Consider the following 18,208-nt stretch of genomic DNA (forward strand, 5'->3'; position numbering starts at 1 on the left):
CTGCTGATGCTTTTTTGTCATCAAACTGTAGCTTTGTGTGACCACATGCTCTGAACAAATTGTTTAACATACAGAAAATAACCACGAGAGTATTTCACCATAGCGTAAAGCCAGGACTTAACTGTCAAACAGCAAGCTGACTTAAAAGCTGAGAAGTGCAGCAGAGAAGGTGAGAGGTGACAACAACACAGCAAGAGTCCATAAGAAAGCTTGGGGGTCCCAGTACACAGTAACGGTCAGTCAGCAGGTGTGATACCCCTAGTCTTACAAGTCCCCAAGTAAAGCTGATGACAAATAGTGTTTCTTCATGTTTTTGTATGGATTGTTGACTGACTGAAGTACACAAAAAAAAAACAAAAAATAAAAAAAGAAATTGGCCAGCAGGGCCACCACAACTAGGAAAGACTTAAAGGTGGGCCCAGGCATCGGGTCATTTCTCTGTTGAAGTACATAAAGAAAGCAGTGACAGCAATCCAGTACATCAATGAAAATGGAAAGTTCCCAAAAATTAGACCATCCACGTCAGGCAACAGGCTGGGAATCGAAAAAAAGTTTCATTCAGCGAAGCACACGGAAATTCAAATCAGTTGTCTCACAGGCCGCAAACCCAGCAAAGGCATAATCCTTAAAAATAAATCCAAATTGAGGACAAAAAGTATCTATTTGGAGCCTTGAAAAAAAACACACAGTAAGAAAAGGTGAAAAGCAATGCAAACTGTGAAAAGCTCATTTCAAATTTCAACAAAAAGTGTTATTCCCAGAGAGGAGTGCATACACCTGTGATCCCTCCCTTCTTTGTCTTCAGGTGACCACTGGATTATCTGCAGATTCCTTCATTTCTTGCTCATGTTGCACGTTTGTGTCCTGACCATGTCCACTTTGGTGGGACCAGCAATACTGTCCATGTGGACTGCCACCACATTTGGAGGTCTTCTATTCATCTGAAGATGTTGCACGATCGCTACAACCATCATCTACCATGTTGCTGGGACAGGGGGTGGGCACCTTTCAGTGAGGGAGATGGATGGCCATCTTCAATTACTTTTAGGTTCTTTTTTAAAATACATTTACCTTGAGGAAGTTTGGTGTGCAACAAAGACCACAATATGAAGATATTCATCAAGCCTCAAACAGTATGGAGACTCACATTTCTCTCCTCCCTGTGCTCCTTCATTCCTCATCCTCCAGCTTACTACTTTAAGGCTTCTATCGAGGTTAAATTCTCAGCAATGGTTTCGTTTGACTACTTTAAAGACAGACATGAACCTGACTCTGGAATCATGATGTGATCTTTTCACTGCCACAGGCCTTGGTTTAGTACTTGTATCATCACTATTCAGCCTTCTTTACACTATGAGTTCTTGTGTAGATCTGGAGATTATTCTTTATGGCAAATTATTTTCCAAAATCAGAACAATATGGCTTTGCTCCCTTGAGCATTTTTACAAGTTTTTGCAGGTTCTGAAGGTTGACAATGGTTGGTAAATCCCCTACCACATTATGGAAAATAATATAGCTTCTCTCCTGTGTGATGTCTTCTGTGGATCTTCAGACTGCACAAATATCTGAATTGCTTACCACAATCAGAACAACAATATGGCTTCTCTCCAGTGTTTGGAATTGCTTCCTACATTCTGAACAACAATATGGCTTCTCTCCAGTGTGAATTATTTTGTGCTTGTGAAGATTGCTCATTGTTCGGAATTGCTTCCTACATTCTGAACAACAATATGGCTTCTCTCCAGTGTGAATTCTTTTGTGCTCGTGAAGATTGCTCATTGTTCGGAATTACTTTCTACATTCTGAACAACAGTAGTGCTTCTCTCCTGTGTGAATTTTTACATGTCTTTGAAGGTTGCCAATGGTGGTAAATCTTTTGCCACATTCTATACAGGAAAATGGCTTCTCTCCAGTGTGAATTATTGTGTGCTGCTGAAGATTGCCCATTGTTCGGAATTTCTTCCTACATTCTGAACAACAATAGGGCTTCTCTCCTGTGTGAATTGTTACATGTTTACGAAGGCTGCCAACGGTAGTAAATTGTTTTCCACATTCTGAACAGGAAAATGGCTTATCTCCAGTGTGAACTATTCTGTGTTCTTTTAGATGGCTCATTTTTTGGAATATCTTGCCACATTCAGAACACTCATATGGCTTCTTTTGTGTCTGACACAGATTACCATTCCTGGACTTACATTTGCTTTTAACCAATTCCCTCGGTGTCTGGTAGACTGTAGTTAAGTCCGTATTGGGTATCTGAGTTGGAGTGGTGATCACACCTGCTGTGTTTAGTTTCATCACCGGCTGAGAATCATCCTGCAAAGAGGTGGGTATCCCATTCTCTGATGCTAATGTCAGGTTCTTCATATTCTTATCACCCACTGTCTGTTGAGATCTGCACTGAGGAGATGTCTGAGCCAATGGGGATAAGATGAGGCTGCCATTGGCTTGTAAAGCTACAGAAAAAAAACAAATATGGAGAAATAGGTGAGCTTTCAAAAGAGATCTGTGAAGAGACAACCACTTCCTATCAGTTTTAACCCAGCTTCATTTTACTGATTCTGATTTGACTGCAAACATGACCACAACAGAAAAAAAAAGTTGAAAAGTAAAAAAAAAAAAAAAAAAGTTAAAAATGGAGTCCCAAAGGGGTAATAAAGAGAATTGACATCAATTATTTTAGTATTTAATTGTTATAGCAATGCTTTACATGCTTTCTGGACCTGTACAATCTTAAGAAGAGAGTTGAAACAAAGATAAATAAATCTTCTGGGGAGAAAAATATACTTGGAAATAAAAATATGCAGAGGAGAAATAAGCAGAGGTTAAGGACTGCAACAAATTACAGTTGTTTTCTGAAACATTGCTTTACCAATGTGCTTTTGCGATTGTTTCACATTTCTGTGTATTTGTAATATTAAGCATTTTGTGAAATGTATATTAAAAAGCTCATTTAAGATATTTAAAAGAAAGAAGTAGATTTCTTAAAGTAAGCTATTGCAACTTCTATCCCCAACAGTTTTACACCCTTGATTACTGATCAGAAAATGCTATGGCCAACTGTAAAATGTGTGAGGGAAGATAATTGACCAGAGTCCAGTTCATGACTTCATTACATCCTTTGAAGCTTAACAAAATGCTGAGAAAAGCAGTTAAACCTTTGGGTCTAATGGGGTGGGGGCACAATTGTATTGGAGAGGTTTCATTAGTGAGTCAGGGGATACACAGCCACAATGAGAGGAGGCCTCAGGCCCTATCACTGCCAAGAGAGAAGATCTTCCTCTTATTGGTTTGTTTTTCTTAAAACTTTTCGAAGTGTGCAGCTCCCCTTCTCTACTGTTTGCCGTAGTTTATAGACCTCCTGTAATTAATGATACTTTCATTTCTGAATTCTCTGATCTCTTGGCTGTGAATTTCCCATTGGGATTAATAAAGTATCTATCTATCTATCTATCTATCTATCTATCTATCTATCTATCTATCTATCTATCTATCTATCTATCTATCTATCTATCTATCTATCTATCTATCTATCTATCTATCTATCTATCTATCTATCTATCTATCTATCTATCTATCTATCTATCTATCTATCTATCTATCTATCTATCTATCTATCTATCTGATATCACCCTCTCTCATGACAAAGTTCTTATTGTTGGTGATTTCAACATTCACGTTTGTTGTCAATCGAAACCTTTGGTCAATGACTTTTTATCACTTTTGAACTCATTTGATTTTATACAGCATATTAATACACCAACCCACTCTCTCAGTCACACCCTCGATATCGTTCTTACTCGTGATATTTCAGTGAATAATATTGATTTATTTGATGTTTCTATTGCTGATCATTTTTCTATAATGATAGATCTGAATATTACTGTCGATGTCCCTACTAATAGCTGTCCCCCACGCTGCTTGCGCTTTTTAAATTCTTCTATTATACCTGATTTTAAAACCATTTTCTCTAGTCTTTATGTGCATGACCAACATAATGATATCGATGATTCTGTCGTAAAATTTAATTTCTCCTTTAAAACGATTTTAGACAAAATTGATCCGCCCAAGATACGCTGTAATAAGGTAGATAGATAGATAGATAGATAGATAGATAGATAGATAGATAGATAGATAGATAGATAGATAGATAGATAGATAGATAGATAGATAGATAGATAGATAGATACTTTATTAATCCCAATGGGAAATTCACATTCTTCAGCAGCAGCATACTGATACAATAAATAATATTAAATTAAAGAATGATAATAATGCAGGTGAAAAAACAGACAATAACTATGTATAATGTTAAATATTAACGTTTACCCCCCCGGGTGGAATTAAAGAGTCGTATAGTTTGGGGGAGGAACGATCTCCTCAGTCTGTCAGTGGAGCAGGACAGTGACAGCAGTCTGTCGCTGAAGCTGCTCTTCTGTCTGGAGATGATACTATTTAGTGGATGCAGTGGATTCTCCATAATTGATAGGAGCCTGCTGAGCGCCCTTCGCTCTGCCACAGATGTTAAACTGTCCAGCTCCATGCCAACAATAGAGCCTGCCTTCCTCACCAGTTTGTCCAGGCGTGAGGCGTCTTTCCTCTTAATGCTGCCTCCCCAGCACACCACTGCATAGAAGAGGGCGCTCGCCACAACTGTCTGATAGAACATCTGCAGCATCTTATTGCAGATGTTGAAGGACGCCAGCCTTCTAAGGTAGTATAACCGGCTCTGTCCTTTCTTGCACAGAGCATCAGTATTGGCAGTCCAGTCTAATTTATCATCCAGCTGCACTCCCAGATATTTATAGGTCTGCACCATCTGCACACGGTTCTATTCAATAAGGTCGCGCACAAAAAGGCGACCTTCAAAAGGGCGACCTCAATTGGGCGCGGAGAATAAAAGCGCACATAAATAAAAGCGATCTTCAAAGGGGCGACCTCAATTGAGCGCCGAATAAATGTGCGCGCAAATAAAGGAGCGCTTCAAAAGGATGACCTTCGGAGCGAATTAAATTAATTGTCCTTGATTATGCTAATAGACCGCATCTCGAATATCTACGTGGCATTGCACATAATCTACAGCTTCAAGTGTAACTTGCTTTCACCTTTTTATACATTCAGTCATTGCCTTAATCTAATTTCCTGTAATTTTGAAAACAAGGAAATATAGAGAGCTTTAGAAATAGTTCGTTAGAAGTAGTTCGTTAGAAGTTCATGCATTAATTAATTGGATGTTTTAATATTCTTGCTTTCCCCTTTTTATACGTTCAATCATTGCCTTTATCTAATAAATTTTCTGTAATTTTGTTGCGTTTGCCTTTATTCGCTGCGCCCAATTGACGTCACCCTTTTGAAGCGCTCCTTTATTTATGCGCGCAGTTATTCGGCGCTCAATTGAGGTCATACTTTTGAAGCTCGCCTTTATTTACACGCGCCTTTATTCGGCGCTCAATTGAGGTCGCCCCTTTGAAGATCGCTTTTATTTATGTGCGCGCCCTTATTGACGGATACCTCTGCACACAGTCACCTTTGATGATCACTGGGTCTATGAGGGGTCTGGGCCTCCTAAAATCCACTACCAGCTCCTTGGTTTTGCTGGTATTCAGGTGTAGGGTAGACCTGCTCCCTGGCTTAATGAAAATACACAATCACTGCGCTGTGCCTGTCGAACTGCTGAACGGCGTTGGAAAAAAGATGGATTGATTGTCTCTAAACAGATTTTTAGGACTTCTCTTTTCAATTTCCAGGCTGAAGTTAAGAAAACGAAACAAAATTTCTTTGCCGATTTAGTTTCCCGTCATTCAAAGAATCCTAGGGTCTTATTTAGTTCAATTAATGTGGCCATTCACCCCCTCTCTGCGATGGGATCAAATAGCATTGTTCATTCATGTGAGCCGTTTCTATCTGCCGTGGCATTGTTCAAACGGGCTATGAACTTTCTACTGTTAATCATGACATTGTCTTAGAATCCTTTGATCTAGTCTCACTCTCACAGCTAAAAAGAACTATTGACACCCTTAAACCAGCCCCCAGTCCTCTGGATATTGTACCACCACGTCTCTTAGTGGAAGCCTTTGATGTGTTGGGCCCATCCTTACTAGCCATCATCAATGATTCTATTAGTTCGGGTGTTGAGCCCTCATTTTTTAAACATGCTGCAGTCCTCCCCTGTCTTAAAAAGACAGAATTAGACCCTGGAGTTTTAGCTAATTTTCGTCCAATTTCCCAACTGCCATTTCTGGCTAAAATTCTAGAAAGAATTATTTACAGTATAATCAATTGGTCGATCACCTTAACTCCAATAATTTATTTGAGATCTACCAATCTGGCTTTAGGCGTTATCATGGTGTTGAAACGGCACTCCTGAAAGTGTTCAACGACATCTCTCTTATTACTGACTCAGGTGATGCGGCAGTCCTTCTCCTCCTTGACCTGTCCGCTGCCTTTGACACCATTGACCATGAGATATTGCTGATGCGGCTTGAACATCTTGTTGGGCTTAAAGGGGCTGCTCTTAACTGGTTCAGGTCATATTTAACTGGTAGACACTTTTCAGTGACTTTTAATTCCTCTTCATCTACTGCTCCTCTTAAATATGGTGTTCCTCAGGGATCCATTTTGGGTCCTATTTTATTCTCCATATACCTTCACCCTATTGGAGCAATTTTTAGGAAATTTAACATTTCTTTTCACTGCTATGCTGATGATACTCAGGTTTATATTCCTGTCTGCAACTCTACAACAAATCAACTCCACAACTGTATGTCTGAATTAAGATCCTGGATGGCTAATAATTTTCTTGATCTAAATCAAAATAAAACGGAGGTGCTTATAGTGGGTCCATCAGCTAAAGCCCAAATTGGTCTTGGTCTTCTCGGCTCTTTCTCTGTCTTTTCCAAACCTCAAGTCCGCAATCTTGGTGTTACCTTTGACAGTAACCTCTCTTTTGAGAAACAAATAAATTCTGTAGTCAAGAGTTGCTTTTTCCAACTTTGTCTATTGGGTAAGATCAAGCCTTTTTTATCTTCTAGGGATCTTGAGATAGCTACTCATGCATTTATTTTTTCTCGCCTCGATTACTGCAACTCGCTGTATTCTGGGATTAACAAATCCTTGATACACAGGTTACAGTTGGTCCAAAATGCTGCCGCTCGCTTTCTGGTTGGGGCAAGAAAGTATGACTCTGTCTCTCCTACTTTGGCTTCTTTACACTGGCTGCCTGTCAGTTTTCGAATTGATTTTAAAATCCTGCTGCTAGTTTTTAAATCTTTACATTGGCTTGCTCCTGCCTATTTATCTGAACTGTGTGTTTTACATCAGCCATCTAGAGTGCTTAGATCTTCTGGTCAGCTGTCTCTGGTTGTCCCTCGTACCAAGTGTAAAACCAAGGGGGACAGACAGGGCTTTTGCAGCTGTCGCACCTCTCCTGTGGAACTCTTTACCTCATCATATAAAGGAGTCGTCTACAACTGAACTGTTTAAATCAAGACTAAAGACTCATTTCTACTCACTTGCATTCAGTGATCTTCAGTAATACTGATGGCTTCCTCTTTGTGATTATATTACATTACTTCTATTTTTTATGTATATAACATTACTTCTATTATGTATTTTATTTTATGTTCATATATTTTATTTCTATTTATATTTTATGTTAATTTTTTCTATTTTTGTAAAGCACTTTGGCCACAGCATTACTATGTTTGTTTAAATGTGCTATATAAATAAATTGACATTGACATTATAGTTCACCCGGAAGTGCTCCAGGTGGCAATTAAACTAGATTATGCTGCACTTCTGGGTGTGGCTGCGTTGCCACCCACTCGGGCTCAGGAAGCTTTGCAGCTCCCCCTGGTGGTGGTCTCGGAGCCCAACAGGGATGAGCTCTGGCGTTCCAAGGTATTGGCCCCGATGCAGCCCAGGGGGGCTGCCTGGAGAGTATGTATCTCATCCAGCTCTTAAAAGGAAAAGATGGTGAAATTCACCATGAACCAGTGGAAATTCATGAGGATAACCAGGGTGCAATTGCTCTAGCAAAGAGCCCTGTAAGCATGGTGGACATTGGGTACCACTTTGTTAGAGAAATGTCAAATGATGGAAAAATTACTCTGAAGTACTGTCTAACAGAAGAAATGGTTGCTGAGATTATGACAAAACCTGTAACAAAGAGGAAGCTGCAAAAGTTCAAAGGGCTTACATTTGGTATGTAAACAGAGAAGTCTATTTTGTTTTTATGGAAAAGTCTGGAAGGCTGTTGTCAAGAATGCATAGCAATGTAAGAGCAATTGGGGTGTTAACATATCAATGTGAAATGCTCTCAATTGCAAAATGTGTTCCCTCGTTTAATACTCACGTGATTTTGATGCCCGGTGGTGCGCATGTACACGAAAAGAAAAGTAAAAAAAGAGAAGCTTCAGAGAGCGCTGAGTTATTCTTCCTGCGCCAGTGTATCACCCAAGCGTATACTGTTAACAATTTTAATAATAATGAATTACATTTATATAGCGCTTTTCTTAGTACTCAAAGCGCTATCCACACAGGGAGGAACCGGGAAGCGAACCCACAATCTTCCACAGTGTCCTTACTGCAAAGCAGCAGAACTACCACTGCGCCACCATTGCAGGGGCATTTAGTCTACACGGCAACACTCTAGGACAACAAAGCTGAATCTAATCTAATATACGAGCATATAATAATAATAATAATACATTTTATTTATATAGCGCCTTTCCCATGCTCAAGGCACTTACAGAATAAATAAAGAACGGCAGAATATACAGTATATAGCATTGTACAAACCAGATAAATAAACAAAGAAGATTAAGACAGTAAATTCTGAGAAAAAAAACAGACAACATAATTGATGGTCTCGCACACACATACAGGTTACATGAGCATCTTGACAGAGAAGTAAACTGAGAGAAAGGTAATAAAGTCAAGTAGAGCTAAAAGCCTTCCTGAACAGATGAGTTTTGAGTTGTTTTTTAAAAGAATTCATGGAGTCAACTGACCTGATTAATTTTGGTAGGTCATTCCAGAGTCTGGGCGCTATATATATGTGTTTAGATGCATCAATAGATGTGTATATTATTAATTCGACTATTGTGATTTAAAAAAAAAAAGATAAATAATATGTTGGGCATTTTAAGAAAATAAGACAATATTTGTGTGTGTTAAATTTAAAATTACCTACATCTTTTTTATCAATAGTATATGAGTTTAGCAAAGTAACACATGATGTTTCTTTTTTTTCTGTCTTTATTGTTTGAGGTTTCAGAATACCCAAGTGTTCACTTAACTGCCCGCTTCGAGTCACCGTCCTTGTGGTTCCTACCAGAAGTTGGCGCTTTGTAAAAATTGCCTCGCAGTAATCAACGGCTGGGTGTCCGCGCACTTCATTGTTTAAAGTTCATTTAAAGACGAATGGGGAGTCTTAATCGGCCCATGGTCACCGCACTGGGTGACACCAGACCTAGCGACACTACTAGTTGTTGAATTGAATTGACGCACGGCTTCTGAAAAGGAAGGAGTCTGAGAGCGAGACTCTGTTTGAAGGGGCGGGGTTATCCTGAAATACCGTGCAGGGGGTGTGTCAGTCAGAGATCGTGAATGAATTGCAGAGTAGCACTGATTCGAGCTGCTCTGCTGTTTACATCCATTAGCCTGGATATGTGAGCATTTTGCGATAGAAGGAAGAGAAAACTTAATCAGGGTCACATGGAAATGCAGGTATAGTGCCGGTCTCTCGAGGAGAAGACAAGATTTGAAACAAAGGACAGGTGCGTACTTATAGCTTTGGTTTCAGCAAATAGTGACCGCCGCTGTAAAGGAACTTCACGTGAAGATTCGGAATGGGAGACGCTTTGTTTCCTGTCTGTCTGACGTCCGTTAACGCAGGCGCAGTAACGAGTGATTGTTTCATATCTCATTTCTTACCTGTGCGCGCCGTTTTGCGTTTTGATTTTGCCTAAACTCGTCCTGCCACTCGGTAGTGTACATGCGCAGACGCTTACTCTTCCACACTTGCCGTCATCGCTTATCGATGTGTTCATTTCGTTGTGATGGTTGCTGTGTATTTAAAAGCCTGTAATATTTTTTTAAAGGGTATGGTACACACAAAGGGTTTATTTTATTCTCATCGTCCATTATTTTCTAGCCACTTTGCTACTTTCTGTAGTCCAGAAGACAAAGGCCATGTCCGTCCTCGTCATTTTCTTTAAGACACTAAAGATTGGCGTCGCGGTGACTGTGTTATTTAAATGAGATGTCTGGCAAGAGTGGGACTGATCTCGGCGTGATAAACCTCGACTGCGGGGAATGGACAGGCGTTCGCGGTTTTGGGGTGTCAATTATGGGTCTGTTCGTCCTGCGTGGTCTTTTCCTGAGCGCGTGAATTAGTGCAATGGACCCCAGCCATTACTTTAAAAGAAATTCTTAAAAAAAAAAAGAAAATAAGGGGCACCTATGGAAAGTGAAGAACTGATTTAATTAGAAAGTTTTCCTTTAAAGTGTGGATCACAGGGACATTGACCAAGTGGTGTGGTGGGCTGGGGGGTGGGAGTATGGGGATGGCTTGTATTAAAACGATAATAAAACACCACGTGATATACAAGGAATGTAGGAAGACATTTAGTAGGCAGACAGACAAAGCAATAAAACGAGTCGACTCCTGCAGTGTCTTTCTAGACGTGCTCCTTTTGTTCTTTAACACTAGCAGAGCAAAGTGTGTTGTTTTGCTATAAACCACATAGAGGCTGTCAACTAGAAACCAGAGTTTGTGCAGTACTGCACAATAACTGACATTTTGAACTGTTTTTGTTTTTAAAATATCAGTAAACGGAAGGATTTGGACACTGGGACACAAAATATTTTTTATAAAAACAGAATGAGATTCGAATGGAGTTAGAGATCGTCTTGAAGACAGAGAGGAAGCTCCGAATGTGTGTCATCACTGCTGAACTGCTTTAATAATAGCATTTTTAATTGCTTATTTTAATTTAGTCTTTAACTTTGTATTTCATTGTTGTGCTTTTATAAATATGCTATACGTTTATATTATTATTTTGGTCTTAAAAGTTTTCGGGGAGGGGGAGTGGCATGTCACCTTAGGGGTTTCATCGAAGGGCTAAGCTGGTCAGGCATTTTAAATCCTGGTCTGTGAGACAACGGCCTGCAATGAATAACCAAACCTGTTAAAAGTCTCCACACCTGCTACTAGGATGAGAGATCTGAACTGCAGGGTGAACCCTAAAGTCACTACTGTCTCCACCTCTCTCGCTCCTTAGCCTGTGAAAGCCAAATGGATCACCGATCACCTGGGCGCACCACCCAGGCCCGCCTCTAGACTGTATATTGGCCCCTTAATTCTTGTGAAGTTCTTACTTGCATGTGCTAATCTCCACTCTCAAGGAGGTTTATTGTGACAGATGTTTTAAGGAGAGGAACAAAGGGCACGCTATAAGCAACAGATGGATAGGAAGGCACTAAATACTGGAGTTTGATTAATACAAGGTGTATTACCACGTGAGGCTTTACTCCAGTGTGGTCCAGGCTGGACTCATGACCTAGTGAAGCAGTTGTTTGACTTTATTTTTCTGGACCCTGAGGCAGTTTGGAGTTCATTTAGGTCATGTTGCTCACGAGTTGTAGAAGAACGTGTTTTATCGAGGTTTTCTGAGTTCCAGATTGGTCTGTGCTTGCAATGCCACTAGAGGGCAGCAGCGCTTCCACTTATAGCATCATTCCTACTGAATTAGTGCATTTCACTGCTTCATCGACATACATTTAACATGGCGACGTAATTCTGAGTTATGATTCATAACAGTTTTTAATTAACTTCAGATTATTTTGTAAAATGTAGTAAAAGACTGTGAGTAATCATAAGTGACCGTTTTCAATGTTTATTGTGTAGTGGCCTATAGAACAGTGACAACAGTTTACATCCAGGCGTCAACTTTCAATAATGGGGCTTAGAGACGACTCTTCAGGTGAAAAGTATGTGCTGGAGGAAAGAATAGCCCTGCTGTGGTGGGGGACGAGCAGCGAGGTGGAGCACACAGCCAGTATGATCTTAAAAATGTTTGAATTTCACAAAATGTGTTTTCCTTCCTAAAATGACATGAATATGTACAGCAAGTTCAGCTTTGTTCTCATAAGTTTTTTTTACTGGTTCTCAGTGATGTACTCAATGCTATTTCCTATCCAGTAAAATCTTTCTTTCCCCACCTGTTTTCCAACCCTTGCATTCTCGGTGTCTCCTCCATACTTTTGATCAGGTGCAGCCTCAATGACTCAGATCTGCATTGAATTTGAATTATAAGACACTTTATTGGTTAATGTGAGTGTGTGTGATAATGTTTGTGATGTAATATAAAGAGTGCCTTAAACAGTACAACTCATTGTTTTGAAGTAGTAGTCCTGAAGATCATTAATCATGTCTATTAAATTTCTGTACAATGTGACGCAGCACTTTTTCCAGGGACTGAGAATAGGAAGTTCATGAATTTTAATTTGGGCTTCTACCTCGTTGTTGAGTGTTTGATGTTGATGCTGAGATATCTGTTAATCCTGTGCTTTGGTGTTTGTTCTGTATAACCAAATACTCTCTGTTGATAGATCTTCATTTGATGTATTTTTAATTTTTTACTGTCATTATTCCCCTGACTTTTTTCATTCCTGGTACTGGTAGCCCAATCCATTTTCAAGCACAGTATCTTTCCTTGTCTTCCTCCTATTTATTGGAGCTCTTGTTCCCCAGCTGATGCTCAGGTCTTTCACACCACTACCTTCCAAGCAATTCCAATGGTCTTTGCTTTTCTGTGTCCACTGCTTTCACATTCATTTCCATCACATTCCCTCACTGAGGGTCAGAAGAGACTCCATCTGTACTCACTTTCCAACAGTCAGTCGGCAGATCCAACCAAGGATCTTTCCCTCTTCTGACAGTGCCTTTCTCTCACTGCCACTTCTGACAGTGTCTTTTATATTCTGTGTGACCCTCCATCACCAATTTCATTGCCAAAAGTGCCAGTGTTTAAGAGGGGTCTGATTGTAATGAGCTGTGAGGGATTACTGAATGAGTCACATCTAATATGCATGTTTATTTTTGGAGAACTTCTCATTTCTACTCTTCTCTGTTTACAGATCACAAAGAGGCTGTTATTTCCACTGGTCTGACATGGAGAAGGCGTACTCTGCTGTTGAAGGTCCTCAACATGTGAAATATAAATGTGAAGAGAGGGTCTCTGAAGAAGTGTGTGAGGATGAGCAAGAAACATATTACAAAATGCATGGGGGCCTCCTTTTGATCCATGGTATAGAGGTTGATAAAGAGCGATGTAAATGGAGTTCTGGACATCTGGAACATGAGAACATCTGCATGAACAAGCAGGAGGATTGTGATGGACCTATGGACTTTACAGTGGACTCTGAGCTGTTGCCTTCCATCACTGATGTGCAGAAAAACAAAAGTGTCAACAGCATAAAGGAAGAAGACCTCAATTGTGAGTCTGACTGGCAGTGTTCTGATCCAGAAGAAGAGGGTCCTGGACTAGGTTTGACCCCCAGTAGGCACTGCCCCCTTCAGCAACATTCTGTCCATGTGAAGAGGGAATCTTTGGAATCTGACATTAAGTGGAAGGCCAAAGCATCCGATTCAAGTCCTTCTGAAGAAGGTAGGTGCTAAAATGCAAGAATTATCCTGAGGCCCTGGGCTTATGGGTTTGGCTTGACATGCACAGCATTTTCGTTATCATTGATCTCTCAGAATGTCAGGCTGGTTTTGGTTTGTGTATTTTGTGCCAACAAGTAAAATCATTAATTTCACATTTTATAACTAATAAATCATTTTTATCCATGAGACTTCATCACTTTTACTTCTCTTATTCACTAACATTACTGTTAGTGTTGGAAATGCTTGTTAAAGCAAATTTGGTACAAAGTAAGACACTCCTGCCTTCTAATTGCATTTGCTGGCAATGAATTTGTGTAATTCACAACAGTTTAAATAAGGGGTCATCAAATATGTTTGACATGGGGGGCATATTGCTGCAGAGTAAATTATGTTTTAGTGGGATATCATTATGGCTAACAAAGTGGGAAAGATTCAATTCACACACCGCTTTGTCGAATTAAAACTGAAATGTGTTTTACAGGTGATTTCTCAAATGTGCAACATGACACTCACTACTCACTAAATCAAGGTTTGTGAGGGGGTTCAAAGGTTGTTTTTTTTCTCTTCTTTAAAATGAAGAAATGTTGCTTTCTAAAGCCTCATGCTGTGTTCATGTGCTATCAGACAGATGTTGATTTGGACTTTCCTCATGAACGCCATACAAACTCAGAGCTACAAGTCAGCCAATTAGAAGAAAACAAAGCTTCCTGAATTCTCCTGACTTTTCACCTTAATCAATTGGTTTAAAATAAAAATCTGACCTGCTCAGCCAGAAATGTCATTATTGTGGTCGAATTGCCTTTGGCGTTTTTTTTAAATGGTAATATGCTGCGTTTTTTATGCACAAAAATTCCAAAATGCCTCGTTGGGCATATTTCCATCTTTCCTCAAATGGATAACTCACATAGCAATTCCCTTTGCTGATTTTTGTGCTGCAGAGTTTTGAGTTTCATTTTGGTGTTCTCTGCATTTTTAGGATTGTGAGTGTCATCATAATTGGTAAAGCAGGCATCTTATTATTAGAACAATCAAAACACACATCCAATAGTTCAACAAAATGTCTACATGTGTCAGGAAATGAGCCCTGTACCCTGCGATTTACTTTTATTATTTTTTTTTATTTACGAGTATAGTTTTGTCCCCAATAAATCTATTATCTTTGTTTCAGTTGTTTTCTGAGAACTGCACTGGTCCAAAATGCATGGACAGTATTGCTATAAAAAATGCATTACCAAACTGAAATTGCTAAAGTTTCACACAAATATAATAATGGTGGGATGGCCTAAAAATGAAAAGAACTGATTTGAATTCTGTTTCTTACTGTTCTGTGACTCAATTGTGTACTTTTTTTTTTTTTTCTTCTTTTTTTAAAAAAAAATTCGTGGTCCTGTTTGCAGTCAAATCAGAATCAGTAAAATCCAGCTGGGTTAATACTGACAGGAAATGACTGTCGCTTCTTTCGAAAGCTCACCTTTATCTCCATATTTGTTTTATTTCTACAGCTTTACCAGCCAATGGCAGCTTCTTCTTATCCCCTTTGGCTCAGACATCTCCTCAGTACAGACCTCAACTGAAAATGGAAGATAAGAATATGAAGAACCTGACATTAGCATCAGAGAATGGGATACCCGGCTCTTTGCAGGATGATTCTCAGCCGGTGAAGAAACTAAACACAGTAGGTGTGATCACCACTCAAACTCAGATAGCCAATACGGAACTAACCACAGTCCACCAGACATCGAGGGAAAAGATTGAAAGCAAATGTAAGTCCAGAGATAGTAATCTCTGTCAAACACAACAGGAGCCATGTGGGTGTTCTGATTGTTTCAAGATGTTCCGACAAATGAGTCATCTAAAAAAACATAGAATACTTCAGACTGGAGAGAAGCCATTTTCCTGTCCAGAATGTGGAAAAGCATATACCACCACTGGCAGCCTTCGCAGACATGTAAAAATTCACACAGGAGAAAAGCCATATTGTTGTTCTGATTGTGGTAAGCGATTCACACAACCTCACAGTCTAAAGAACCACAGAAGAATTCACACAGGAGAGAAGCCATATTGTTGTTTTGAATGTGGAAAACAATTTACCTACAAGAGTAGCCTTCTGGACCACACAAGAACTCATACTGGAGAGAAGCCATATAGTTGTTCTGAATGTGGAAAGCAATTCCGACAAATTGGCTATCTTCTACAACACAGAAGAATTCATGGTGTAGAGAAGCCACATTGTTGTTCTAATTGTGGTAAGCAATTCAAAGTATTGCGCAATCTAAAGGCTCACAAAAGAATTCACACAGGACAAAAGCCATATTGTTGTTCTGATTGTGGTAAGCGATTCACAGAACCTCACAGTCTAAAGAACCATAGAAGAATTCACACAGGAGAAAAGCCATATTGCTGTCCAGAATGTGGTAGAGGATTTACCTGTGCTGGCAGCCTTCAGAGCCACATAAAAATTCATACTGGAGAGAAGCCATATTGTTGTTCTGAATGTGGAAAGCGATTCCGACAAAATGGCCATCTTCATGTGCACAGAAGAATTCACACTGGAGAGAAGCCATATTGTTGTTCTGATTGTGGTAAGCAATTCAAACGACCATGCAGTCTCAAGATCCACTCAAGAACTCATACTAGAGAGAAGGCTCAATAGGGATGATACAAGTACTAAAAAAGGCCTGTAACAGTGAAAAGATCACTTCATGATTCAAGTGTGAAGTTCATGTCAGTCTTGAAAATACTCAAGCCAAACCATTGCTGAGAATTTAACCTCGATAGAAGCCCTAAAGCAGAAAGCTGGAGGGTGAAGAATGAAGGAGCACAGGGAGGAGAGAAATGTGAGACACCATACTGTTTGAGGCTTGATGAGTATCTTCATGTTGTGGGCTTTGTTGCACACCAAACCTTCTGAAGGTTAAACTATTTTAAAAAGGAAACCAAAAAATAATTCAAGGTGGCTGCCCATCTCCCTCAATGAAAGGTGCCCACCCACTGTGTCGGCAACATTGAAGGTGATGGTTGTAGTGACAGTGCAACATCTTCAGATGAACAGAAGACCTCCAAATGTGGTGTCAGTCCAAATGGACATTATTTCTGGTCCCACTACAGTGGACATGGCCAGGACACAAATGTGATACACGAGCAAGAAATGAAGGAAACTTCAGAGAGTGCAGTGGTCACCTGAAGACAAAGCAGGGAGGGAACACAGGTGTACGCTTGTTGCAGCAGCTCCTCTCTGGGAATAACACTTTGTTGATTGTTTCCAATGAGCCTTGCACAGTTTGCATTGCTTTTCACTTTTTCTCACTGTGTGTTTTGCTCAAGGATCCAAATAGAAACTTTTTGTCCTCAGTTTGGATTTATTTTTACAGATTATGCCTTTGCTGGGTTTGTGGTCTGTGAGGCAATTGATTAGAATTTCCGTGTGCTTCACTGAATGAAACTTTTTTTTTCAATTGCCTACCTGCTATCTGATGTGGAGGCGTAGTTTTTGGGAAAGTTCAATTTTCTTTGATGTACTGGATTGCTCTCAGCACTTTCCTTATGTGCTTCAACAGAGAAATGACCCGATGCCTATGCCCACTTGTAAGTCTTTCTGGTTGTGGTGGCCCGGCTGGCCAATTTGTTTTTTTTGTTATTTTTTGTGTACTTCACTCTGCGTTTCATGATGTTTTTGAATGGATTGTTGACTATTTGTTATCAGCTTTATTTGGGGGTTTGTGACACTAAGGGGATCACACCTGCTGACTGCCTGTTACTGTAAGATGGGACCCCCAAGCTTTCTTCTGGACTCTTTCTGTGTTGTTGTCACCTCTCACCTTCCCCACTGTGCTGCTTTGCTTTTAAGTCAGTTTGCCATTTGACAGTAAAGTCCTGGCTTTGCTCTATGCTGAAATACTCTCACGATAAATATTAAACAATTTGTTCAGAGCAAATGGTCAGACTTTGGTATTGTGTGGCACCCAAAATATGCACACCGTGGGTCCGTGTGAAGAAACACGATTGGGCCTTCTTACATTAACAGCAATATGTAGTGTATCATGAACACCTCACTGGTACTGGGACGGCCAAGTCAGACACTTACTTTTGTGTTAAATTTTCTTTCTTTTTTGTCATTCTGGTGTGTGTTTGTCAATTTGTGTTTTTTTTAAAGATCTTCCCTTACAAGGTAATTTTTTCCCCTGGGGAGAAATAAAGTTCTTTCTGGCTTGTAGCGTTTAAAATGAAAGTTGCTACATTTAAAGAAAGGATGATATTTTATTATGTGGTACATAATAATAGAAAGAAAGAAAGAGAAAGAAAGAAAGAAAGAGAAAGAAATCCTAGTCATTAAGTGTTTGACTGTTTATACTGAAAGGTGCTATATGAATAAAAGAAATAATCATCATTAAGTGGTGTATAATAATAAACAGTACGAAATTCTCTACTTGATATAATGGGTGTGGACTACAATTGTGTTTTAAATCCAGACATAGATAGGTCTCCTGCCACAAATTAGATACATTTGTTCTTAGTGATGTGTTTTTAATGTTATTT

At 39.6% G+C, this 18,208-nt stretch overlaps 2 protein-coding genes across 2 annotated transcripts in view; one reads left to right on the forward strand and one right to left on the reverse strand.

The window, feature by feature from the left end:
- Window positions 1-1,772: 1,772 nt before the first annotated feature.
- The window catches only part of LOC127527751 (gastrula zinc finger protein XlCGF9.1-like), a 48,011-nt gene continuing 31,575 nt past the window's right edge, over window positions 1,773-18,208 (reverse strand). The window contains exon 2 of the mRNA XM_051927561.1: window positions 1,773-2,456. Within this exon, the coding sequence (XP_051783521.1) occupies window positions 1,789-2,367 (579 nt within the window). The 5' untranslated portion in view covers window positions 2,368-2,456 and the 3' untranslated portion in view covers window positions 1,773-1,788. The remainder of the gene's footprint in view (window positions 2,457-18,208) is intronic.
- On the forward strand, window positions 9,439-16,877 carry LOC127527354 (gastrula zinc finger protein XlCGF57.1-like). The gene is made up of 3 exons (XM_051925911.1): window positions 9,439-9,779; window positions 13,144-13,673; window positions 15,175-16,877. The coding sequence occupies exons 2-3, from the start codon at window positions 13,178-13,180 to the stop codon at window positions 16,323-16,325; spliced, it is 1,647 nt and encodes a 548-aa protein (XP_051781871.1). The 5' UTR covers window positions 9,439-9,779; window positions 13,144-13,177; the 3' UTR covers window positions 16,326-16,877.

Source organism: Erpetoichthys calabaricus, chromosome 1, assembly GCF_900747795.2.
Source record: "Erpetoichthys calabaricus chromosome 1, fErpCal1.3, whole genome shotgun sequence".
In the NCBI taxonomy this organism is placed as follows: Eukaryota; Metazoa; Chordata; class Cladistia; order Polypteriformes; family Polypteridae; genus Erpetoichthys; species Erpetoichthys calabaricus.